The sequence below is a fragment of the Rhinichthys klamathensis genome, unplaced genomic scaffold (genome assembly GCF_029890125.1).
Source record: "Rhinichthys klamathensis goyatoka isolate OS25496 unplaced genomic scaffold, OSU_Roscu_1.1 h1tg000201l_1, whole genome shotgun sequence".
NCBI lineage: Eukaryota > Metazoa > Chordata > Actinopteri > Cypriniformes > Leuciscidae > Rhinichthys > Rhinichthys klamathensis.
The window spans coordinates 792,028-813,134 of NW_026606727.1; the positions used below are offsets into that span (position 1 = coordinate 792,028).

Consider the following 21,107-nt stretch of genomic DNA (forward strand, 5'->3'; position numbering starts at 1 on the left):
TCTTCTACCGTTTTGAGAACGATCTTCTAGGGTGAATAAAAAACTACATTTCCCAGGGCGATTTGAAGGAGGTGTTTAGCGTCCCAATCAGCTGAAATATGACTGGTTCTTTTCACTTTACAAGTTTTGCTCTTTAACTTCAAAGATGACAGACGGAACGTAAGTATAAATTGTTTCATATTTGTGAAAACGAATTATATGTTATTTTAAAACCACGCAGATCTGAAACGAATACATTTATTTAAGACGCGTCAAAGAAACCAATAGCTATAATAAACAATGACGATTTGGGTTTTAAATGACTATTATTATTATTATTATTATTATTAGTAGTAGTAGTAGTAGTAATAGAACAATCCCTACCTGTTGCACAAATACACATTAATTATTTATTTATTTTTAAATCAACATGTTGTAAGGCACAAGTATGTTACTCCTCTGAAATTGAGATTAGAGAGGGATCCACCTTCCTAATTTGGTCCAGAACCGGTTGCCAGATATCAAAAAATGTATAGGCACTGCCTGCTGTAGCGTAGCCTACCTTATTTTTTCCATGGTCAGATTGTATAAAAGATCAATGAGCCACATTTTAAAAATTGGAGGGGACTTGTCTTTCCACTTAAAGGGATACTCCACCCAAAAATGAAAATTCTGTCATCATTTACTCACCCTCAAGTTGTTGCAAACCTGTATGAGTTTCTTTCTTCTGCTGAACACAAAGGAATTTATTTTAAAGAACGAAATAATTTTTGGATGGGGTATCCCTTTAAGCAGTATCCGCCGTCTAGCTAAAAAGAGTAGTAAATGCTTTGAGGCTTTTGTTGTTTTGATTTAAGTGAAGATGCTGCGGTACAATGCCGAATACAGAGATCATGGCATCAGGCTCTATGACTGTCCCCAATGTATCGAAAATAAATTTAAATATAGGCTTCCAAAAATCTTCAAGTTTTGGACAGAGCCAAAACGTGTGAGACAGAGTGCCTGGTTCGGCTTCACATCTATCACAGTGAGGATCTATGTCTGATTTGAATTTTGCCAGTTTTACTTTAGACCAGTGCAATCTATGAACAACTTTAAATTGAATCACTCGATGTCTTTGACATTGAAGAATGATGAATGTTTTTCAATATAAATTCCCATACATCCTCAGAGATTCCTATAGCTCTTCCCACAATCTTTTCACATGAGCCAGAGGTCCCATATTATGAGTATTCATTGCACTATAGATTTTACCAATGGCCCCCTTGGAGTATGGATTCACTTTTAGAACAGTCTCTAGAAGTGACTCAGGTGGTAATGAGGGGAAGTGACTAACAGATGATGTGACAAAACTGCGAAGTTGAAGATATTTAAAGAAGTGCATGTTGGGAATTTGGAATTTAGTTTTTTCACTTGCTGAAAGGTTGCAAAAGTGCCTTCAATATACATATCCTTTAGTACCCTAAGTACGGTGGCCGAGAGAGCTCAACGCGCTGCAAATGAGAAAACACAGGCAAATAGAAAAAAACACATGCATCAAAAGAATCATCTATAATAGGAGTAAACATGTGATTTCTTACTATGGGAGGATAGACTGATACATCATTAAGTGAAAAATGTCTTCTAAACTGTCCTCATATTTTGAAGGAGTGCTTAACCACTGGATTCGACTTGAATTTTTTTATTGTGGTTTTATATTTTAAAAATGCCCATCCAAATGTGTAACATTTTAAGGTTTTATTCAGGTGTTTGCGGAGAAGGGGGGGCCCCTATAAGACTGAGCCGGTGACGGATCTCAGCCGCTGGAGGTTGAGTAATGTGGAGGGCAGACAGACCTGGAGGTACATTGAGGAGGCAGACAGCATGGACAGACAGCAGAGCATGCTGGAGTCTCACTCTCTGGGACTGGATACGGTAAATATTACATTACAGACAAATGTGTATGGCATGCAATTCGTTTTTATATTCGTGTTCATGTCTAATCTGTTTCTCTTTGACCTCAGGGTGAGTTAATCTCAGCGTCCCCGGCCGCAGGCACTGCAGTAGAATCTGCTCTGAAGGGAATGGACTTCTACAGCCGCCTCCAGGCTGAAGATGGACATTGGGCCGGGGATTATGGTGGACCCCTTTTCTTACTTCCAGGTGATATATTACTAAGCCGATTGGAAAGACTTTTAGTTATTAGATGAAACCCATGCATTATTGAGTCTAATAAAGTAGCCAATAATAAAGTAACTTGAATAAAGGTGTACTTGATGCACACACTGATTAATACAGGGTTCCCACAGTCCTTGAAAAAAAAAAAATATATATATCAGAAATTCAAAGCTATTCCTTTTGTTGTGTTTAAATTTTCCTTGTATTGCCTATTTGTTGATGGATTTCAGGTCTGCTCATAACCTGTCATATTGCCAAGATCCCTCTGCCAGATGCATGGAAGCAGGAAATGGTTAGATATCTCCGCTCTGTGCAGCTGCCTGATGGAGGCTGGGGCCTGTGAGTAATGTTATGAATGAATTATGAATGAATTATGAACGAATTTTGAGAATAATGGGAATTGGGGAAAAATAATTTTAGAAAAAAAGTAAATTGTCCAGATGCATTACAATAACGAGAATTAGGGGTCAAATGGTCATGAATATAATTGTCACAATGTTGTGAAATTTGGTCCTAAAAACAGACCAATATTCATATTATTTGTCATTTACTTTACTGGGATAATATGGGAACTTTATGACTTGATGATGAACACAAATATTAATTTTCCAGGCACGTTGAAGACAAGTCTACTGTTTTTGGAACAGCATTGAATTATACCACCTTGAGAATTCTTGGAGTTGGGCCTGATGATCCAGATATGGTTCGGGCAAGGAATACTTTATACAGCAAAGGTCTGGGTTTGCTAATATATAGACAGTCACGTGTATGTTCATATGCAATGCAATGAATGAGATAAGATTGTCCAGTCTCAGTATTGTCCTGCTCTGTTACAGGTGGTGCTGTTGGTATACCCTCTTGGGGTAAATTCTGGTTGGCCATCCTCAACGTATACAGCTGGGAAGGAATGAATACGCTCTTACCAGAGATGTGGTACATAGAGAACTTATTAGTTTACAGACGTATTGAAGCTTTTGTTTTAGACATTTATGTAGTTGCATTTGTTTTGCGATATATTCTGTCAGGCTGTTCCCATCCTGGGTGCCGGCACATCCCTCCACCTTATGGTGCCACTGTCGGCAGGTCTACTTGCCCATGAGCTACTGCTATGCGGTCAGACTGTCCGCTGATGAAGATCCTCTGGTGCTCAGTTTAAGACAGGTGAAGTTTCACCACTAGAGGCCACTCTGAGACAACATTAAAACAGGCTTGTTTTTACAGTTAACTTTTTGAACTCAAGTATTCCAGTCACAGTTGTTGTTTTTGGGTTTTAAACAGGAGCTCTATGTCCAGGATTACTCAACTATTGACTGGTCAGCTCAGAGGAACAACATTGCTGCCTGTGACATTTACACACCACACAGCACCTTGCTTACTATTGCTTATTGTGAGAGAATTGTAGCATCTCTGTAAAAAATAAGATTTTTTAAGACTTTAGATTTCAGTTAATAACACTCGCAAACATGGTCTTACAGTGATCCTGAATGTGTATGAAGCTCATCACAGCACTATACTGAGAGAAAAAGCAGTCAAGGAGCTTTATGACCATATTAAAGCAGACGATCGCTTCACTAAGTGTATCAGCATCGGCCCGGTGAGAGAAAAGAGAAGACATTTTGTTATGTAAAGTCAGCATGAAATCAATATTGACTCCATTTTACTTTCTTAATACACTCCCCTAATCTTATTGTCATGTTTTATCAAAATGATTCATCATTCATTGTTCATAATACTTATCTATTTTCACAGATCTCGAAAATTATCAATATGTTGGTACGCTGGTATGTGGACGGACCCACATCACCTGTCTTCCAGGAGCATGTGTCAAGGATTCCTGACTTCCTATGGTTAGTGACCTGATTTTAATTATATGCTGTATATATTATATAATTATACTAATATTTGGTCTTCCTTTTTGTGATCCCCAATGATCCAGGATGGGTTTGGATGGTATGAAAATGCAGGTGAGATGTTGTCATGATGAAGAATCGAAACTTTTTGGTTCTAAAGTTTGTTTTATCTGATCAGTTAAACACTTTTAATTTTATTACTAACAATGTAACTGCAATTATATTTCTATCAGGGTACAAATGGATCACAGCTATGGGATACTACATTCGCAGTGCAAGCATTTCTTGAGGTACATATCTAATATTAATAAATCTGAAGCTGGCACATAACTGATGATTTCCCTGATCAGTTGGGCTTGTTTTCTGAACAGGCAGGTGCCCAGGATGTCCCCAGGTTTACAGAGTGCCTCACACAAGCCCATCATTTCCTTGATCTAACTCAGGTGAGCATGATTAAATCTCGTTTTTAAACATCATATTCTTCATTATTACTGCCTCTTTATGTATATAGCTTTTACTAAACTGTGTTGGGATTTCCAATGCTGCATTTGCTAATGTGTTAATCAAAATACAGTGGAGTTCAAAAGTGTGAGACCACACTGACAATCTTGAGATTTTTCTTTTAATTCGGTTAATAATAAAAGTTTTGTGGTTTTGAACAAATAAATCAAAGTAAAGTTATGTTGTAAAATATATATATTTTTTAAAGTTGGACTTTCAAGGTCACTCATCAAATTTGTACAAATTTGCAAAACAAAAATTGTACAAAAGGTCGGTTTATATATATTAAAAATGTAACATTTAAACATTTTTGTGGTCTTAGACTGAAATGTATTCATTGGGTCTCTATGAGGTCTAACCAGTTGCTCATTATTGTAGATCAAAGATAACCCTCCGGAATATGAGAAATACTATAGACAAATGAACAAGGTAAACATTTGTGCTATACATTTCAACTTTCTTAATCATTTTTAGTTTGCTCTTAAATACTTTAATGAGTTTGTGTGATTCAGGGAGGTTTTCCCTTCAGCACACGGGACTGTGGCTGGATAGTTGCGGACTGTACGGCAGAAGGGCTGAAATCTGTGATGCTACTGCAGGAGCAGTGCAGTTTCCTCAAAGAAAACATTCCCACGGAAAGACTCTTTGATGCTGTCAATGTGGTAAAAGCCTTATTTGCAATAGAGACATGTTTAACATTCTCTGTCTGTGACTTACAGAGCCACAATAATCTGATTTATATTACACTTAACCCCCTTGGAGCAACCTAAGGTTAAGTGTCTTGTTTAATGACTCCTGGCTCACTCCTAATAAGCAAATATCCCAGTTACCAGCTCTGAGCTTACGCCACTGTACCACACTGAGCCTCTTTATGACTCAAATCTCTTCAACACACAACATAGACAGTGTTAGACTGTCTTTAGTCCCCGTCTTTACTCTCAGTCCCTCAAAAATTGTCGCTTTCTTCTTGTTTACTGAAACAGAGGGTTCAAGTATAAGTTAATTATGTTTAGTTTTTATCCATTGGCTCATGTTATACATACGCTACATACTGTAGGGCAGCACTTCTCTCATGCTCATCCGACCACGGCTTCCTTCCACTGAAATCACAAAGCAAAATGCATCCAAACTCTCAAACTGTGTCAGAGAAAACACAATAATCATATACACTATTGTTCAAAATTGGGGGTAGTAAGATTTGTTTCATGTTTTTGAAAAAGTCCTTTTGTTCACCAAGGCTGCAATTATTTAATAAAAAATACAGTTGTGTAATATTGTGAAATATAATTAAAATTTAAAATAACATCTATTTGAATATACTTTGAAATGTAATTTATTCCTGTGCAAAGCTGAATTTTCAGCAGCCGTTACTCCAGGATTCAGTCACATGCTCCTTTCAGAAATCATTCTAAGATGTTGATTTGGTGCTCAAGAATTTTTTTTTATCAATTTTGAAAATAGTTGTGCTGCTTAATATTTTTTGTGGAAACCATGATAAATTTTTTTAGGATTTTCTTTGATGAATATAAAAAACAGCATTTATTTGAAATGTCTTAACTGTCACTTTAAAAAAAAAAAAACAATTTAATGCATCCTTGCTGAATGAAAGTACTAATTTCTTCTTCTAAAAAAAAATCTACTGACCCCAAACTTTTGAACGGTGCTGTAATTTTTGTGTAAATCTCTGTGATTTTGTTTCAGCTGCTAAGCATGAGAAATCCCGATGGAGGGTTTGCCACATATGAGACCAAACGTGGCGGGAAACTGCTGGAGCTGCTGAACCCTTCTGAAGTATTTGGTGAGCATGCAGTAAAATGTCATATTTAGTTGTCAATGTACTTTCCATCAGTCTTGACATGTCTGATTCTTTCTCTCTCTTTTTTTTTTTCTCTCTCAGGTGATATTATGATCGACTACACGTATGTTGAGTGCACCTCAGCTGTAATGCAGGCACTCAAACACTTTCACAGTAAATATCCTGAGCACAGAGCAAAAGAGATTAGGTACACACACAAGCACAATATTTCAGCATATTGAGGTTAGAAAAATAGTTTCGTTAAACCAGACCTCTTGATCACATAGGACTACTCTTCAGCAAGGGCTGGACTACTGCAGGAGGGTTCAAAGACCTGATGGCTCATGGGAAGGGTACGCATTGGTTCATTTATTATCAGAGACATTATTGTGTTGCTTCTTAGTCTGTTTATGAAGTATATTGTCTTTGGACACTCAGTGCCTTTGTTGCTTGTCTTAGGTCTTGGGGAGTCTGTTTCACATATGGAGCCTGGTTTGGTCTGGAGGCATTTGCATGTATGGGCCACACTTTCCAAAATGGGTATGTTATTTGGGTGTGTCCTGATGTTGATGTTAATTTAATAAATCATCACTGTTCTTTTACTTTGCAGTTAATTTTAAGAGCCCCTATTATGCTTTTTCAGATATTACAAGGTCAAGGTCAAGTTTATTTCTATAGCACCTTAAAACAACACGAATGTTGACCAAAGTGCTTCACAATCTAAGTACAGCTGCACATACAGATAGCATAACATTTAAAAAAATTCAAACCAAAAAACATATAAAAAAGGTTATAGAAAAAAAAAATATATATATATAAAACCTAGTAACAACATTAAAATAGACAACTCACATGATCTTTACAGAAATACATACAGCATTTAGATGCATTTTAGTATGCTTGTGCAAAAAGGTACGTTTTAATCGATGTTTTAAACATTTTTAATGTAGGGGAAACTCTGATTGATAATGGAGGAGTATTCCATAATTTTGGCGCATAAACTGAGAAAGACCTATCACCCTTTGTTTTTAGGCGGGTTTTACCTTTTATGCAGTGTGTAATATAGCTGTTTATAAATGTAAAACATTTGCAAAGTTTTAAAGATCAAAGTGCACTTTAAAAAGTGTTATTGTCTTCCAAAAGAAAGAGCGTCGGAAATGAAACGCTCAATATTATTTTTCTGATCTTCAACTTCGGAGGCTTCCTCAGCAATTGAATGCACAGTGATACGAAGATTAACGATGTCATTGTTGTTCACGGGCAGCCGAATTATTAATTCCAGCCTTACTTCTACTCCTACAGTTTGTAACACATTTACTTGTCTATGGTCTTCATTGGCTGCCAGTGAAACAACGATGCCATCGTTAATCTTCGTATCACTGTGTATTCAATTGCTGAGGAAGCCTCCGAAGTTGAAGATAAGAAATGATAATGAGCGTTTCATTTCCGACGTGCTGTAAGCGGGAAACCAATCACAACAGACTAGGCCATCTGACCAATTAGTGCAGAGTGGGCTCTCGGAAAGGAGGGGTTTAGAGAAACCGGATTCTTTATCGAACCGTTTCAGACACTGAGAAAAGAGGCGATGCTGCAATGTATATTAGGAGAAAATTAAAGTGTTTTTTGACCTTGGATGCATGTAAACCTATTGTAGGAGACCTCCAAAACAGAATTAGGAACCTTTAAAATAGCATAATAGGGGCATTTTAGCATCATCGCATCATGTCTTTTCTGTGTTGCAGATCTGTTTGTGTGGAGGTGAAACATGCCTGTGAGTTCCTTCTGTCGAAGCAGATGGAGGATGGAGGCTGGGGCGAGGACTTTGAGTCATGTGAGCAGCGATGCTACGTTCAGAGCAAGAACTCACAGATCCACAACACTTGCTGGGCTTTGCTGGGGTTGATGGCTGTCAGGTAAGGTAGAGGGTTTTTAGATACCTTTACAGAAGTGCATCCTTAATTTATAAAACAAATGTCATTTTTTAGGTACCCTGACATTAGAGTGATTGAGCGAGGCATTCAAGTTTTGATTGATAAGCAGCTGCCAAATGGAGACTGGCCACAGGTGAGCAATGCTGTTCCCTTGTCTCCATAATTCATCTGAGTTCTCTCAATCTGTCTAATAACATGTGCTGGGTTGTTTCCCTCTTTTCAGGATAACATTTCTGGAGTGTTCAATAAAAGCTGTGCCATTAGCTACACCTCTTACAGGAATGTGTTTCCTGTGTGGACGTTGGGCCGGTTTTCACGGCTTTACCCCTGCAGCTCACTGGCTGGGAAACTCAAACTCTGAGTCAGATACTGTGTACCTGTGCCTCAAATAAGCAGTATCTGACACAGCCGCCTATTTAGAAACATATTTTTTTTAAACAAACCTGTTTGCTGCTCTTTAGAATGTAGGACTGATTTGTCTAGATTTGTTTAGAATAGTATCTACATAATACTTTATTCAGTTCATTTGGATTTGTTTAGAATATTATCTACAGAATACTTCATTCATTTTTGTACTCATTTAACCATGTGACCAAGGCTTTGTATACTGTAGATGATTCTGCAATTAAATTTGATTTTCTATACTCTATTTTTAAATTTCTATAATTTTATATTTTGTCTTATTATTTTGCAATTATATCTGAATGTCTGAATTATGGTATAATTTTTCCTATGATTTCCACTGATTTCAATCAGTTTGGATTAATATTAATGGTTTTAAAAACAATCTTTTGATTGAACTATCAAAATTTTAAATTACTGTTGTTCAAGATGAAACCCACTGAATTACTATGCACTGTAATGAGGTCAAGTAACATCAGTGTAGCATACTATATAACTATACATAATCTCTTTACTATTTTTAACTCATTCTTCAAATATTAAGCGTTATGTCAATTTTACACAACATTGAATTTAATTTAGAATTGAATTAATTAAAAATAACTTTTATTGTCCCAAAGTAGACACCACTCTCTGAGGCCACCTCAAAATTAAATGTTGTCAGCATGTACTCACCTTCATGTTGTTTCAAATCTTTGTTTCTTTCTTCTGTTGGTAGGGTTGCCACCTATGTCTGATAAAAAACCGGGACATATTACCCGCCCAACTGGGGGGGGGGGGAGAGAGGGGTGTTTGAAGACCAAAAATGAACGGTTGAACACCAAAATTTAAATTTTAACTGTAGGCCCGCCTATACACCAAATGCTGCGCAAAAATATATCCTATATTCGCGTATTTTCAGATTTTTGTTCATGATTTTTTTTTTGCCCCTTTAATAAGCATTTAAAATATTCACAAATTATATGGATAAAATGGTTTTCTAAGGCCAAACACTATATTTCTAAGGCTATAGATGATTTATAGGCTATTATAAATGTTTCTGAAAAAGTAACGAGGCATTTTAATTGTTTATTAATAAACTAGTATTTTCTAAATCGGCTGCAACATATCTCCATCTCCGCTGTAAAGCAGATGCGCCTTTAGAGAAGAAATTCATATGGATTACATAATCAGACTGTATTTTCTTTTGATTCGAATTTGTTCGTTTAAAAGTGGACATTTCAAGCTTTAGCCTATGGGCTTGTTTATTTTGAGACGCGATCCAGTTCACGGAGACCATAAAAGAGCGCGACTGATTGTTTTATTTTATTTTACAAAAGCACAACGTTTTCTTGTTATTGTGAGTTTACACAAATAAAAGTAGTTGCGAATGATGTATTGTTGCGAATGATGTTTATTTTCTATGACCAGAAATGATAGAGTAGTAGGCCTATTTAGCGGGCCGTCGAGGGCGTGGCTATACTTTTATTACCTTTTTTAAGCTTTGTTTTATAACAAATATTCATCTGACTATCATAAACTATGCATCGTTTGAAAGCTAAAACACTCAAGAACCATGTTCTAGACTTGTTTTTGCAATCAATACACCAGAGAGGAAAGGGTTAAATAAAATGCAAAAGGACTGCTCATTTGAAAATGAGCAAAATGAACCGCTATACTCATCTTTCATCTCGTATGGTTCAGATCAGTTCGGAAGAATCCAAGAAACAACAGCATACATTTCAATGTAAGGGTCCACTCTTCAAAATGCATCCCACTTTTTAATCCAAAACAACGAAAAATAGGGGAAAAAAATGAAATATCCTCCTTTGTTTTCATGAGCGTTTTCGAGATAGAGTTCGCATCATGTTCATTTTCAAAGAAATATCGATTCTAATCCATATTCCAACACTCAAAAGCCATCTCACCCCCGCAGTTTAGACTCTTCCGGATCGAATGATACATCCTACTTCTCTCTCGTTCAATCACAGGCTCTGTTACAGACCAAAACAGTAAGAGAGTCCCTGACAGGCTGAGCGCGCTGTCCATCGCGCAGCTGGGCTTTCGACTGGATAAAAGCCTGGATAATGCTATCCAATGTCCTTTGAGCTACGTTTTGATTGATGGGAGTATTAGCCAACTAAAATCGATTGCAGTGATAGACAGTTCATGCAAGCACATTCGTCAAATTCAACTGCGCAAAGTTTTCATTCACATGTGCGCTTTCGCCACGCGCGCAGCACGCACACACATAGTCAGCCGACCAGAATGTAAACAGACACATAAACGCGATGTTTTGACACATGGAGCTTGCATAAATGCACGGATTTACTCTAAAGCTTATATCTGAGCATCTGTATCATGGATCGTCGACTACAGAAGAGATTTGAAGGTTTTTTTGCAGAAAATGACGAAGAGCAACAGGAAGTAATAGGATATTCATTATAAGTATCAGTTTATTGCAATTTATTTGGGTAAAAACCACGTTTGTAATTACAAATGTTCTAAAACATTTATGTTTTTCTTTTTATATATTTTATACATTAGTTGGAAAATGAACACTTCTGCAATGTCTATACATGTAGTGAGAAATCACTGTTTTTGCTATTAGAATTGTTCAAAATAAAGATAATTTTGGTAAAATGTTCAAATGTTGTGCTGAAATCGTTTTTTTCTTGTGTGGTTTGAAGGGCATAACAGTTCTGAATTGTTGTTGCAGACCTATAGTGTTTACTCCCTATGTAAAGTGTTTGGGTGCCAGGTGTCCATTTGGAGTCTCCAAATTGCATTTTGGAAAGGACGCCTATACTTTTCTTGAATAAAAGCTTACAGAAACTACATTTTTGGGAGTATCATCCTCAAATTTGAATCTAAACATGGTCAGACATTCAATTTTATCTTTATGGTGTTTTCAGGCCCTTAACATAAAAGTCTGATCATTTTTTCCCTAAGTGAAGTTAATTAAAAGAAATCGTGAGTCACATTCATGTAAATTTTACCTTGTTTTACTCTGTTCCTATGCTACTTTGAGTAATAATGACTCTTGGGTAACAAAGTTTCAAGTGTCTAGTTTAAAAAAAGATCAGAGTTATGAATGTGGACCATAGGGTTTAAGAGCTACAGACATTTGTATTTGGGTATGTCATTTTCAGAAAATTCTCAAAAAATGGGGCGCTGGTTAAGAGGTTAAGTTGTTTCCACTGTTGATAGAAAAACGGAAGTGCTCGCGCCCGCGCCTCGTGCAGCAAGCGCGCTCCACACTCAGATTACATGCGCTTCTTATGCGCTTCTTGAGGCAGACTCGACTCACACTAGCACACACACGCAAGGTCTCTCGCTCTCTGCCGTTGCGCGCGCTACACAGTTTGAACATACATATTCACGTAGCCTTTCGAAAACCGGGACATTCAGTGTCCCGGGAGAGTGCGTAAATTTCCCGGGACAGGTTATTAAAAAGAAGGACAATCCCGGTAAAACCGGGACAGGTGGCAACCCTATCTGTTGGACACAAAAGAAGATATTTTAAAGAATGTTGGTAAACAGACAGTTGACGGTAGCCATTGACTTTCCATATGATATAGGCAAATAAAATACTATAGAAGTCAATGGGTGCCTCAACTGTCCTTCATTTTTGGGTAAGCTATGCCTTTAAGTACGTTGCAGAAGATTTGTGCAGAATCTACACTATTTATTAATATTATTACATTTATGTTGGGTGCAGACTTTTATTTTGACATGGTGAAGCATTGTTTCTGCATTCACGCTGCTCTGGGTTTATGGATGAAGCCGGTTAAAGAACTGCTAGTTTTCTCACAGAATATCCCTCAATTTTGTGCGATATCGAAGGGCTCTCTGCAGCATGACAGGACGGAGATATGACTGTTAATGTCACGGTTTAAATGATGGCGTCAGGATGGCGGCAGCCTCGATCAGCTACATCCGCTTTACTCATTAACACCATAATCATCTTCATCAGCACCGGCGCGCAGACCCACACCTGTGACCATAAAGTGCCCCTGCCTACAGAGGTCAGTCCCTCTTCTCTTTTTTCATTTTTCTGGCCCCCAAATGAGCTTTGTTACACATTGTTTGGCTGTGCCTTCCTAATATCACCTTGCTGCGCTTTTTCCCTTCAAAATGAATGGTAACTGAGGCTGTCAATCTGCCTCAAGTCTCCTTTTGTGTTTCACAGAAGAAAGAATGTGACATGAAGGTGAAAAATTTGACATAATTTAAATTTTTGGGTGAACTATCCCTTTAAAAGACATTTATCAGGATGATGTCACATTAAAAGGATAGTTCACCTTAAAATGGAAAAAGAAAAACCTGTCATAATTTACTCATCTTCATGTTGTTCTAAACCTCTATATCTTATGTGTAACACAAAATAAATTGTATAGCAGTCCAAACTTATTTTTCCATTAAATGAAAGTCTACTCACTGCTCAAATAATCTTTAAAATACTATTATTTAAGATGATTTGGTCCCAGGTGTCTTTAACTACTATACTACTAATAACATTTAAATTAATAATTTGATACAATGCACTTATTGTGTACATTCATGTTTTTACATTGTACTTATATATAATATTTTAAAAAATACCTGCATGTAATTAAATTAATATCAGTAATTACATCTATAATTATACTGTTGACCCTTCCCCTACTTTTTAATCCACCCTTGAACCTACCCATACCATACCATACCGAAACCTATCCCTATCCCACCCCAGTAGCAGCAAGTGTTTTGCAATGCAACATGAACACAATAAGTACATTGCACTTATTTTTATGTAGGTACATAGTAGTTAAATACACCTAATACAAAGTGTGACCTATTATTTAACCAATTTATTATAATCTAATCTCTCTGGTTTGCCCTTCTAGGTGATACATAAAGTGTTTCTAAAGCCAGATAGATTGATCAAAAGAAGCACTGACCAGCAGTTAAAGATCCAGATAGAGTACGACTCCAGCTTGGATGGGTTAGTTATTGGTTTATATTTGATTAAATGCAGGAATGCCACATTATCGTGACCATACATTGACTTCACAATGTCTTTACTGCTCGCACAGGTTAGATGAAGACAAAAGCAGCCATGTGAAGGTATATTTTGACTTCTGTGGTCAAGATTTTATCAGTCAAAGGTTATTTGTTAAATCTTAAAAATGGCCTTTTACGTCTAAATAGGATGCATGCATGCATTATTGATCTTTGTCTGCTTTGTTTCAAGGACAAGCTCCTCCCACAGGCTATTGATTATCTTCAGGAGGCCTTCAGGGTTCGTAGGCAGTCTGGCCCAATATTGCTGAGCAGGTATTTCTCTACTGAGCTAGTGTTGTCTGCCAGCAAATCCTCTTAAAATTGCACTCGGGTCTGGCCTTCTGGATGCTTGGTGGTTACTTAATCTAATTAGTGTCTGTTTTTAATCCCAATATATTTTTCTTAATTATTAGGCAATGTGCAACCAATCAGTACCTTAGAAAGAGAGATGATCCGCATCGCTACTGTCAGGGACCATGTGCAGGCATCACCAAGTGTGGCCCAGTTGTTGTCCCTGAACAACATTTGCAAGTGAGTCCCTCCAAAAATGTGTTACTTGTTTTTATTTCAATATTTTTTGTCTGTATATACAGTATAGTATAGATGTTTTTTGTTGCGTATAAACCATATAGATTAGGAAGTCCAAAAACGTCAAGACATTTGTTCCTTATGTTTTCATTATGTTTGCTTAATATGAGCAATGTTCCGCATACAAATTTCATACTTGTTTGACATTCCCACCAAAGCCTATTTAGTCTACCCGTTGGCGCATAATGAGCATTGTATTAAAATCAAAATGTCTCTATCAGCCTAATAATTTGAGGGGTCCTTTATTAAAATGGGGTCCGATTTTACTGCGTGATTTGTGGGTGTTCAAAGGATGAGACTTTAAAACAGAAATAAGTTAAATAGGAATGGTGTATTTACATAATTCACAAGAAACTTAAACTTAACACAATAAAACTAGGAAACTTGTGTGTGGAGTCTGTTTGCAGTACAGAAAGTATTGAGTATTTCTGTTGCAGCATGAAAACGTCTGAAACATCTGTGTATTTGTAAAATATTGCATCTTATCCACTTCATCTGTGACAAAGTACACAAACGCCAAGCAAGGGAAGCAAATTGTCAGAAGAAATTAATTCCTCCCCCGATTGTAAGCGGCAAATCTTGCCGATTGGTTTAATCCAGCCAGCCATTTTAGATATTATTATAATAGATGATCTACTAATATATACAGAAGTATCATGACTAGATTTTTAAAGCTAAAAAAGGAAAAATATTGTAATATTGATAAATATGATTGTATTGAAAGGTAAATATATGTGTTCTTCTTTAGCAATGCAGGGTTTGCAGTGAGTCTGGAAAGTCCTGCGGTCCCGCCGGTCCTCCCGATGGTGAGGGGGTGGCGAGGGCAGATTTTGTGCTGTACGTGAGTGCGATGACCACAGAGCGCTATGGACAAGAGAACATCGTAGCCTATGCAGCGTACTGCCAGCTGGAGTCTGAACTGGACAGGTAATGGCAAGTAGGAATGTAGTTGATTTTTGATTTGCTGTGGTCTAGTGTGCTGCCGATAGTAAGCACAGAATTTCTTAATACAGGCCCATCGCTGGATATGCCAATCTGTGTCCCAATATGATCTCCACTCAACCTCAGGAGTTTGAAGGAATGCTTTCCACAGTCAAACACACGAGATGATACATGCCCTGGTAACAACATTAAACTCTATACATCCACTTGACACAGAGACCATGAAAGAGCTTCATAGTTTTTATAGATAGTTCAATTATATGCTTTGTTTCTAAGGGTTTTTCAGCAGGACTCTTTGCGTTTTACCATGATGATGATGGGAAACCTTTGACACCACGTTCTGCAAGTGGTCTGCCTGCATACAATGAAAGGTGATGGTTATGTTTGTATATTCATTTCAATTCATTTTGAAATATTATTTAAAAATATTTACATAAATATACAAAACTATCAAGCCTATGTAATGCTACTTCCAAAAAACAACAACAACAAAAAACAGAGTGCTTGACTCTTGCATTGTCAATACAAGATCTTGACCAAAAATTGATGCACCTCTTGATGGAAATAACATCACAACATTTAGAGCCTGCTGAATCTTGACATTGTCATTCTGGAATATGGCCATTATGTTTCTTCCTACATGGTTGTTTAAGAAATTAAAAGCTACACACTCCATCAATTAGTGTTAGAAGAATTGTTGCCAAACATATCACATGATAATGTTTTAACATTTGAAAGCAGTGGCACCGTTGCCACTAAGTTTTGTTCCGATTTTGCCGTGTTTGCCATTTAATGTTTCTCATACGCAACAGAAATGGCAGCGCTTATCAGTTATCACCATTGCAACCTCTAACAAAATTCAGTCACACCGGCAGAAAAAGAGGTCACAAAATGCAAACATTTAGTCACAGTATAGAGCCCTGACATACACTGTGTTTATTTCTTTCTATATCTCTCTCTCAGTTTAGGGTTATATCAGTGGAGTGATAAAGTCATTAAAAGAGCAACTCGGCTGTGGGACATCCGTGGTGACCTCATGGTTAGACACACCATCCATCTTTTGGCCACTCCACGTGTAGTGGTAAGTATTTCTATTTCTTTCCTTTTAAAGGTTTACTCCACCATTTTTTCATATTAAACTATGTTATTCCCTTAACTAAGACGAGTTGATACATACCTCTCTCGTCTCAGTGCGTGCACTAAATCGCTCTGTCTTGCGGCGAAACTTTGTTAGCACTTAGCTCAGCCCAGTTCATTCATTAGGATCCAAGCAGAGAAGTGACCAAACACCTCCACGTTTTCCCTATTTAAATACAGTTACACGAGTAGTGTAACTCAACCAAGAATGGTGTGTTGCAGCAAAAACAATAATTAACAAAACAAGCATCACAGTAAGACACATCAGATTCCAATTGTACTTTAAAAGAAAGTTTATTCTTTTAAAGGAGGTTGTTCACAAAAAAACATACCACGACAGCTACCTCGTGGCAGGTACAAGACCCCCTATTTGGGAGACCCCCTGCTCTTCTTGGGATGTGGGTGTAATGTCAGGGTTATGTTTAGTGTCATTTGTGTTTTAGTTTGGTTATGTTCTGTTCCCGTTTACCTGTGTTTCTTTGGTTGTTAGTTTCTATGGTTGCATTCTGAGTTTCTGACAGAGTCTCTTCTTCTGTACTTTTCCGCTTATTCCAGTAAAACCAGATCTGGCTGGTTGGTTAGAAATCTGGCTGGTTGGTCTGAAACTCCTCTAAACCCCCCTTTTCTCTGGGCTTTTACTATCCTCACACCTGTGAGGTCAAAAGGCTGAATAACTTTTGTCTTTCCTGATTACCCATGCTAATGAATTCAGAGGCTGTCTGACCATTTGCTTAAGTGTGTGATTCTTTGTTCCCACCAGGTATGCCAATATTCCAGGAGAGAAAATACATGATTGAATTAAAAGAAAAACCCACACAATGTCAAAATGAAAACTAAAATATTAATTTTTCCACAACAATCCCTCCTATTTATCATTCAAAAATAAAATAAAAATAAATATATAAAATAAAAATTAATAAATAAAAACATCACTACATCAAACCCATAAATGTACTCTTGTACTCTTCATGTCTGATTTTCGTATACCTGATCACTCTACTTGAATTTTGGAAAAAAGTAAAAATTTAAAAGTAAAAATAAATGAAAATACAAATAAATAAAAACTTGTATTGTCTGCATAATTTTGTTCATCCTTGGGATACCCTGTCATTTTCCAATTGAACAGACTCCTATTCACCCATGAACAACAACATTATCAGAATAACACATTAACATTAATCCACGCCCATCTCCATATATCACCTCGATATCCATATTTTGTTAACTTTTAGTTCAATCAGGCAATGGTTTTACTTAATAAGCTCTATTTAATAAAATCTTTAAGTTTTATCATTTTATGTGTGTGTTTTATCCCACTTCTTTAGAAACCTTTAAAGAACAGATGTGTGCATGTACTCTAGGTGGCGTGACGTGGTAGCCGTGCCCCTGGCTGTGTAGATCCACAGTTCAAACTGAAGGCCCTTGTCCCCAGTGCTCCTTCCAGCCCCTGTCTGGTCCTTTTGGCTCAGGGGATGGTCAACCTGGGCAACTCTGGGAACATGGCAGTTTCCTGCACAGGGTCTGTTATTGGTGATTTCAATCTAGTTATTTTATTTTGCCTGGATTTGTTTGTTGTTTTGAATTCGTCTAAATGATTGTTCCTGGTTCTGACTTTAATATTATAGGTTGCTGAAAATGAGACAAGAAGCAGTTCATCAAATGAAAGTGTCCTACTACTACAATCTCTTACTGAGGTAAGTTTGGCATAGATGTGCAGGATGCAGATCACTGTGATTGTCTGAATGCTTAATTGTCCTTCTTTGGCAGTGAGCGTGTATGGATGCCTCTTGACCTTCCGACCCTTGTGGCAGAAAGCACCCCTAATGCACCTGACAGAGTCTATTGGAAAGCCACGCTTCTGTTGCCAAGCACCTGCGATAGTGACATAAGCTTTGCCAGCAGGTAAAGAACAAATTTATTATGGAATTATTTTTGTGCCGATAAAAATGAACGTAACTTTTCAAGAAATCAATGAAAATATAAATTGAAACTGAATAAAATATCTTTGAAACTGAAAAAGAATGAATCGCAGGCAATTTTTTGACTTTGTTTTTAATACACTGCATGTTTTGCTAACTATTCCTCATATTTCTTTTACTGATCTAAACTTACAAATGCGCTTCAAGAGTTTTCATTTACACTTCTGAAGTTTTCGTTTGCTTCTGAAGTTTTCATTTACGCTTCTGAAGTTTTCGTTTACGCTCCCTGAGTTTTCGTTCGCTGTTCTGACACAATTCTCTCGTGGGGGCGGGGCTATTTGCAGTGTGTTCTCATTGGCTACTGAGTTTTTGATTGACAGCTTCTTGACCTGGAAGTGAAGACGTCAGTGTTGCGTTTACTTGTGTGGATGTGAGCGTCTGTAAGCGCAGCTTTCTATTTCATTTAGGTGATATTAAGTTATGTTTGTTTTTGAATTTTATCTGTATTTACCTGCTGCTGCTACTACTTTGTCAACAGAAACTTTTAGGAGCGCAAGAGATCTCTTCAGTCTATTCAGGTGTAATTGTACATCAAAGTAAGCCTACTGTATATGCCTACTTAAAATATTGTGTCCAATGTTTTAGGAGAATATTTGTTTATTCCTGATGATTCTCTTGCATGTTAGGCTCTGATTAGGTTGTGCTATTACAATTTATAGAGAATAGCCTACTAGTATACGTGTGATATATTCAGCCATCAAGAAAGTTTCACTTCAACCAGGTAATCAAGGTTGGCAACCATGGCCATCAAATTTCTCATTGTTACCATATCCATTTACACAATCAAAATGTATGATCACTTAAATAAGAGGAATTTAAACTATGAAAATTACAATCGTGGCTTGCTGTCAGATGATACAGACCTCAAAGGGCATTTCATTACATATTTCACACAAAGAATATTTTTGTTGCCATTTTTTTAATCATGCTGATAATTTTATTTATTTCATTTAGTTAATATTATCTTCTAACATTTAAAATTGTGAATATATTTGAACAATCATCAACAGGTTCAATTATGACTTACAAAATCAGTTAAATGAATTTAAATAAAAAATCAAATAAATGTACATTCTTTATTGTCACTACAGCATACACAAGTATCAAAGTGAAAGTCTTGGATGCGATTATGTTGTGACAGGAAAGACCAGAAGCCACAAAACATTAACTGCATACTATACATGTAATGCACAGTATTCTCATAATATACATACAAAATGCATAATTACAAAGATTTTTAAGGAAATAATCCATCTCTGTGAGTCCATATAAGACAAGTGGATTGTAACCCATGTATGACAGTTGGTCGGAAGTGATTTTTAATAGTTAAAACAGTTTACATTATTAGTATTTTTCTTATCCTATTGTTTCACTTCAGAAGGCATTGATTCATCCACTGAGGTCGCATGGACATCACGGTCACTGTGTGTGGTTTTTAAAGCATCTTCAGGACTCGCAGAGATGGATTACTTTCCTTAAAATCTTAATTCGTATTTATCTGTAGAAAGAAAGTAAAATGCATCTGGGACAGCATGAGTCCCAGATGCATTTTACAATGCATCTGGGAGTAAAATAAGTGAGTAAAATAAGTGAATTTTATTTTTGGGTGAACTATCCCATTCATATGCTGTTGGTATGCTAATCCATGATCAGCATAGACTAATAAGAATAAACTGCAACCTCTTGTGTACTTGTAAACTGTGTTTGTTTTAATCTAGAGCTCCAAAGAAATTAAAATATTTGCTATTTTATAATATTAAAATAAAATACATCAGGTGTCTGAAGATCAGGATCCCAGTCATTCAAAGGTGATATGTCTGAACAAAGTAACATTATTGTCTGATGGAGACAGTTGATCTCTGGTATTATCACTCCATCCTCTATGTCAGCATCAGAATTTTGTTTATGGAAAAGTTGCTCAACTCCCTGGAAAATGAGAAAGGAAATGTATTATGATCTAACAATACAAACTGCTTTGAACTCCCACATGCAGTAACAAGTTGCAGACTTAAAATAATTATTTCAAACAAATTATATAAATGTTTTAAGGGATTTTACAGTACTAAATATTTACCTCCGAGTCATGCACCATTTATCATCTGTAATACTGTCGTGTAACCAGTAGATGGCTGTATAGCCCTATAAACATTTATCCATGGCTGTGTATTCCCTAGTTGCTGGATGTTTTCAGTCATTATTACTTGCATGTATTAGGTTTTGCATTTGGACACATATTTATTATTAAAGACTATTCAAAATTCAACATTTTTCTCCGAATTTTTTTTTGTTGTTGTTGCATTATTATTGCTCAAATATGGACACAGAAAAAGCATTTTGTTGCATTTTGCAGAATAAATATTGCGCAGGGTGATACTTCAAAATAATTGAGTGTTTACATATTATGAATAGAGACGTGAAATGTGGTCAAGTCCTGTCTCTCCTCTTTTAAAAACTCTGCATCGCAAATTAATCAGCAATTGGCTTTACATTGCCAAAGTTGAATCGGGCAGTGATTGACAGCGCTCTTGTACAGATACTGTACAGTACTCTAGCCCAATGTTGTTTGGGGTGGCAGGGGGGAAATATGATCTAATCGAAGACTGTAATGAAACCGTAATGTTAGATAAACAAGTCATTTAATGATTGGGCTAACTTACCAATTAAATCAAGACGACACTGCTGTATAATGTTATGGGCTCTCACTGAGCTCTAATATGCCTCTCCAAAAGCAAGTACTGTATTATAAATAGTATTAGTTTAGTATTAATTCATAAAAAAAAATAAAAAAAAATCTGACTTACCACGAGTAACTGTTAGGCTA

At 36.7% G+C, this 21,107-nt stretch overlaps 2 protein-coding genes and 1 long non-coding RNA gene across 3 annotated transcripts; 2 read left to right on the top strand and 1 right to left on the bottom strand.

Annotated features, from left to right (window-relative positions):
* Window positions 1-98: 98 nt before the first annotated feature.
* Window positions 99-8,760, top strand: lss (lanosterol synthase (2,3-oxidosqualene-lanosterol cyclase)). Its single transcript, XM_056263193.1, has 22 exons — window positions 99-159; window positions 1,725-1,893; window positions 1,983-2,121; window positions 2,367-2,475; window positions 2,749-2,870; window positions 2,973-3,069; window positions 3,162-3,297; window positions 3,415-3,523; window positions 3,612-3,730; window positions 3,886-3,983; window positions 4,073-4,100; window positions 4,220-4,276; window positions 4,358-4,429; window positions 4,866-4,916; window positions 5,000-5,149; window positions 6,189-6,285; window positions 6,385-6,490; window positions 6,570-6,635; window positions 6,742-6,822; window positions 8,025-8,195; window positions 8,268-8,346; window positions 8,437-8,760. The coding sequence occupies exons 1-22, from the start codon at window positions 146-148 to the stop codon at window positions 8,572-8,574; spliced, it is 2,208 nt and encodes a 735-aa protein (XP_056119168.1). The 5' UTR covers window positions 99-145; the 3' UTR covers window positions 8,575-8,760.
* Window positions 8,761-12,343: 3,583 nt separating this feature from the next.
* Window positions 12,344-15,368, top strand: LOC130096641 (leishmanolysin-like peptidase). Its single transcript, XM_056263231.1, has 7 exons — window positions 12,344-12,622; window positions 13,484-13,581; window positions 13,673-13,703; window positions 13,831-13,913; window positions 14,054-14,171; window positions 14,977-15,155; window positions 15,242-15,368. The coding sequence occupies exons 1-7, from the start codon at window positions 12,494-12,496 to the stop codon at window positions 15,336-15,338; spliced, it is 735 nt and encodes a 244-aa protein (XP_056119206.1). The 5' UTR covers window positions 12,344-12,493; the 3' UTR covers window positions 15,339-15,368.
* Window positions 15,369-19,983: 4,615 nt separating this feature from the next.
* Window positions 19,984-21,011, bottom strand: LOC130096624 (uncharacterized). Its single transcript, XR_008808204.1, has 2 exons — window positions 20,944-21,011; window positions 19,984-20,212 (listed from the first exon to the last, which is right to left on the bottom strand). It is a non-coding gene; the product is annotated as an uncharacterized LOC130096624 (long non-coding RNA).
* Window positions 21,012-21,107: the final 96 nt, after the last annotated feature.

What these genes read in the sequence shown, in the direction of transcription:
- LOC130096641 (XM_056263231.1), top strand. Translation starts at nt 12,494, where the DNA reads ATGATGGCGTCAGGATGGCGGCAGCCTCGATCAGCTACATCCGCTTTA. An exon ending in AAGTGCCCCTGCCTACAGAG is followed by an intron (nt 12,623 to 13,483) that starts GTCAGTCCCTCT and finishes TTGCCCTTCTAG; the next exon opens with GTGATACATAAAGTGTTTCT. An exon ending in CTGGAGTCTGAACTGGACAG is followed by an intron (nt 15,156 to 15,241) that starts GTAATGGCAAGT and finishes TTCTTAATACAG; the next exon opens with GCCCATCGCTGGATATGCCA.
- lss (XM_056263193.1), top strand. An exon ending in GAATACTTTATACAGCAAAG is followed by an intron (nt 2,871 to 2,972) that starts GTCTGGGTTTGC and finishes GCTCTGTTACAG; the next exon opens with GTGGTGCTGTTGGTATACCC. An exon ending in CTTGCTTACTATTGCTTATT is followed by an intron (nt 3,524 to 3,611) that starts GTGAGAGAATTG and finishes ATGGTCTTACAG; the next exon opens with TGATCCTGAATGTGTATGAA.